Source organism: Sipha flava, unplaced genomic scaffold, assembly GCF_003268045.1.
Source record: "Sipha flava isolate LNK unplaced genomic scaffold, YSA_version1 362_pilon_pilon, whole genome shotgun sequence".
Taxonomy (NCBI): Eukaryota; Metazoa; Arthropoda; class Insecta; order Hemiptera; family Aphididae; genus Sipha; species Sipha flava.
The window spans coordinates 1-5,080 of NW_020273063.1; the positions used below are offsets into that span (position 1 = coordinate 1).

General features: G+C 29.9%; 1 protein-coding gene across 1 annotated transcript; it reads right to left on the reverse strand.

Moving 5' to 3' along the window:
• Positions 1 to 7: 7 nt before the first annotated feature.
• LOC112687816 (beta-1,4-N-acetylgalactosaminyltransferase bre-4-like) lies at positions 8 to 4,871 on the reverse strand (the record flags this gene model as incomplete). Its single annotated transcript, XM_025560769.1, has 4 exons — positions 8 to 991; positions 3,320 to 3,538; positions 4,191 to 4,374; positions 4,574 to 4,871. Coding segments are annotated over 4 exons (837 nt in total), but the record flags the coding sequence as incomplete, so codon positions are not given.
• Positions 4,872 to 5,080: the final 209 nt, after the last annotated feature.

The following is a 5,080-nucleotide window of genomic DNA, read 5'->3' on the forward strand; positions in this document are numbered from 1 at the left end:
TTTTTTTAGATCTATCGATGTACGAAATTAAGTATTCAAATTTAAATACATGAATCGTAGGTTTAATGTAAATGACACCAAATATTGTACCCATATGATATGTTCAAATAATTGTTGACTTGATTTCTATGCCAGTATATTTCAGAAAATTAACATGAACATATTCAAGCATATTGAATTAAACGTACACATATTTGTCTAAATTTTGAGAAGTGTATTTTTTTAAATTAAAATAGGCAATGTGTACGTTTCTAAGATCAAACGCAAATACTCGTATTCGTTATTTTAAATCTTTCTTATTTGGATAATTATATATTTTCTATGTAATTTATTCAGCGTGCTTCAATAATAATATTACGTATACAACTTTGAGATTATCATGTATTTTATAAATAAGTTTAAAATACGTTCAAAAGTATTTCCTCTTCTATGTTGGTTTATTAAAAATTAATATGAAATAAATGAAATAAGAGATTTTTAATTTTTGAAAATTTATGCCTTACTACTTGAACCAAAAATTATATATATATAATAATAAAATATTATATTATTCTCTCCGATAATGGTAAAGTTCAGGAATAAAATTTAATTTACTAATCACATACCAACTGGTATGTACAAAAAAAAATATTTTGTGGGAGGTTCCCTCTATCAGGGAACGATAACGTCGATAATTTTATACTATTAATATACATAGATGTGTGCAAGCACACATCGAACCAATTTAATCTTAATCGATAATGATAATACGATCAAACGAGAATGAAAGAACACATATACGATGGCAGGATTACGTTGCGTAGTTTTCAAAATCTAAAATTCAAGTGTCTTGTGATGCATGGTGGCCATTGACCATCAGCTGCTTTCTCCAGAGAGGTCCACCAGAATGTACGTGAACAACGGAAGCTGCTTCAGTGATTCCACTCGGTACTTGAGGCTGTTGAGTCCGTCGGTACTAAAACGTACCCGGCTGTTTCTCAAGATTTCAAACCTTTGTCGAACACAAGGGAGAAAATGATTATAAGTTATGATTAATGTAATACATATTGTTACTGTGCGAAATACACAATTGTACACTCTACAGGGTCATGGGCAGGCCCTGATTTACGCAAGTGCACTTGGACCCCAATTTCTAGGACCCCCAGGTCTCCGTAAGTTGTAGAAAATTATATTTTTAAATTAATTCCATAAACATTTATTTTGTAAGATGTAATATCAACTGTCAATGTTCAGAGTTCAGTATATTTTTGTCATTCCACACCCCAGTTCTAATCAATTACCATCACAAAATATTAAAATAATAATAATAGAAAATTGTTTGATCATCGGAAATATTTCATACCTAATTACTATTTATAAATTTATTTGAGCCCAGTATTTATAGATTTACTCGTCGTTGGTGACGCTATGAATATATCGTTCACATAATTACCATTTTTAGAAGCACTGGTTTATATTCCATTCTATTTTGAAATTTTGATTTTTAAATCTCTGTTCCAGAGTTCAAATAATTTCAAATAATTTATAACAAAGACCAACACGTACAGAGAGTACGAGGACGTATCGAGTTTTACAATTTCCGAATATGTCGGTAGGTATTGCTACTCGTGCATTATCTAATTATCTACGTGTTTTCGTGATGTTATGTTTAGTGTTAGTATTGAGGACATTGGTTGTTTCCCATAACATATCTTCCGACTTGTTGACGGTAATTATGATTAGTTTTGAATTTGGCGCCGTATCCAGGAATTTATTTATTTATTTGTTTTTGAGAAGGGATGATCAGCATACATAATATTATAATATCACGTAACGAAAAACTCATAATAATTGTTAAATACATTCTTGTTGAAAAAAACAAATTATATTTAAATCAAGTTTTTTTTATATTAAGTTTTGATACATGAATAGCTTATGATCCCTGTGGATTTTACATAACTCATAATTAAGTTATTTATATAATTTTATATTTTCTGAAACTCGGCGAGGTAGGGATGCAGCCCTCTCAGACCTAGTGGCCTGGATACTCCACTGGTTTTTTATTATATTTTGTTTTCGTACAGTAAAATAATTAACCCGTTGGTTTCCACACGATTTAAAATATTCAATTAAATATAGGTTCTGGGCGTTGATCGTGGTACTTTCAACAGTAATAATAATGTAAGTATGTTCATCGAAATCTTAACCCAAAATAATCACATTTACCATAAACCATGGAGACTAAAAATGGACAGTAAATTATGTTTAAGAAACCTTCATAGTGTTAGAGGTCTACGTGAAAACGTATGTTAAAATCATGAAAATTGTTATTATAAAATACACTGACATGACAGTATAATCAGTCCCATAGTAATATTTTTACGTAACAAAATAAACGTTTTAAATCGCAAAAACATATTTTATTCGAAAATTTTAATTGATAGAGTGAACAGCACGGCGAACTTTACGACTTTGCCATCGATTACAAATGTCGGAGATAGTTAAAAAATATGAAGATATACGACAAACTCAATATTGTTCAATTTTTTTATACAAACTATTAAAAAGAGAAATCGTGAAATATTCAAATACATTTACAAGATGCGGTATGTATTTCGACAATTCCATCACATAATTCTTTTGAGCGTTTTGAGAAATGTGAACACAATGTATATCAGACTGAAATATTATTATTATTATTATTATTTTTGATTTATATATTATCTTCTCTTTTTATTAGATTTATTTTAGAAATTTTTTTTTATAAATTATAATATTAATTAGTTAATGTTGTAACATTATAAAAGTTTTATGCACTTGCTATTATTATTTTAGATTATGATTTTATGAGTGAGATAAGAAATGTTTTAATGGTACTGTGAATATTTTGTAATTGTTACAATAGTAGTGTACAACTAAGATATTAAAAATAACAACATTTTGCAAATTAATCACGAACAGATACAAATTTATTATCACAATTTTGTCCTTTAATATTTGAACTTTTAGGTTAGTTAAATTTCGCATATCTTACACTAGTATTTATAGCTATACCATTTTGTTCGATCAAACTTTTACTTTTAACTTTTAAACGATGCTTATATAATTAGCATATAGATAACGATAATGTACGAGTTCAGTTTTACAAAATATCAATATCATCCCAAATTTCCATCCACTTCTTTGAAATTGTTGAAGTATATATATATTAGGTATAACGGCTTAATCAAAACCACATATCTGATGCCTTTATTTAATTTACTGGTTGTAAATTATTTCAATAATAATGAGGATGGGCAAGTTCTTTATTCTAACAACATGCGTTAAATAATTCACTTACCTCAATGGGTTGGACTCTTGGTTGACATGTGATAACATACGGTAACGTGCCACGTTTGGGGCGTATCTGGTAATGTTGAGGCCATGAGCTTTGACTCGATATGCCATATCATCATCTTCAGCTCCCCATCCCCAATATTGGTTACTGAATCCATTGACTAACTGGAAATGATTGCGGTTCAGGCCTATCACTCCGCCGAATAAATCCACGTAAGGCAGACTAATACAGCAAAGTCAAAATGATCACATTTAATATCAAATTTATCTTTAGTTTCTATAATTCATTGAAAGGCTATTAAATAAAGTAACCCACAAACATTTTTTTTTATATACTACGAGCTCAACTACCAAAGGATGACGATTTTTACATCAATCAATGAACGAATTAACTAATGCTTATTATTTAATTGTATAAATTGTAACATTGTAGGGATTAGTTGTGGGGGGGGGGGGGTAGATTATTCCATTGGTTAAACCACAATTGATAAATATGAAATTTTTACAGGAGACAAAAATCGATGCAAGAAATTAGAGTTGGAAAAGAACTACAGAAGGATGAGATGGATTTAGCAAAGGAATCCGCAGTTTCTTTTTTTTTTATGCCAGATTGGGCTGAAACTCAAAGGAATTCTATTACAATACCTGAAAAATTTAGATTGTAGAGAAGCTGTTTGATCCCGCTGGATACAGATGAGAGGAGAGTATTAAAGAAATTGGAGGAACGACTGATAAGTTAAATTTAATTTGGTATACATTTTATAAATATGAAATTATTTATTTAATTGTTTCAAAAATATAGAAAAAAAAGTTCTTAATTGATCTTGAATTTAGATTCTAAACAATACGGCTTAGCATTTAGCTGTCATTACTACCTGTAGTTAAACTTGTCGATGGCTACTGACATATGTCTCGGCTGATCGGGACAACTGTAAATGTTTCTATCGTTTTCTGGTATAAGATCTACGTCGTGGAAAAAGAAACATTCGAATTCACGTAACTTCAACGCTTCGTTAAATCCGACGTTCATTAACATAGCTCGGTTAAACAGACTATCGTCTGTTGAATTATTAATAAATTAAACTTATGTTCATGTATGCAATGTATATCTAAAATATTTAACGAGCGAATTTAACGAAAAAAAAAAAAACAATAAGAGTAGTTATAAAATAGTTTACATTTCATCAACGTTCGAGTATAGTTATGTTTTTTTTTTTGTTTTAATAAATTATGTAAACATATTCGATCATTGATTTACCGAATTGTTCGACAATGAAAATACTGTAGTCCAATTGTTGTTTGGTTAAAAACGGATGCATGTTCAGAAGAAAAGTGCAGAGGTTTGACAGTCGGTCTCGGTAGGGCACTATAATTGCGATTTTGTATCTGGCTTGGCAGTCTAAAGGCTCATGATGACCGCCTTCGAGAAGTTTAAGCCAGGATAATTGTTGTGCTACTTCTTCCAGCGTTTCCTGAGCAGGTACGAGTATGCGCATTGTTCCGTCTGAAGAAAAAATAAACGAATCTGTATAGTTAAAATTGACGTTTTCGTTGCACCCCCCATAGGTACGGCCATGTATATATATATATATATATCACATATAAATATGTGATATATGCATATATATGCGTTTATTTTTTGACGTTTTACATAAAAGATAATATGTGACCATATTATATACCATTGTGATTTAGCAATCTAAATAAATATAAACCAATCGTATAGTTCAACATAAATCAATAGTAAATAACTTACTTAAATCAG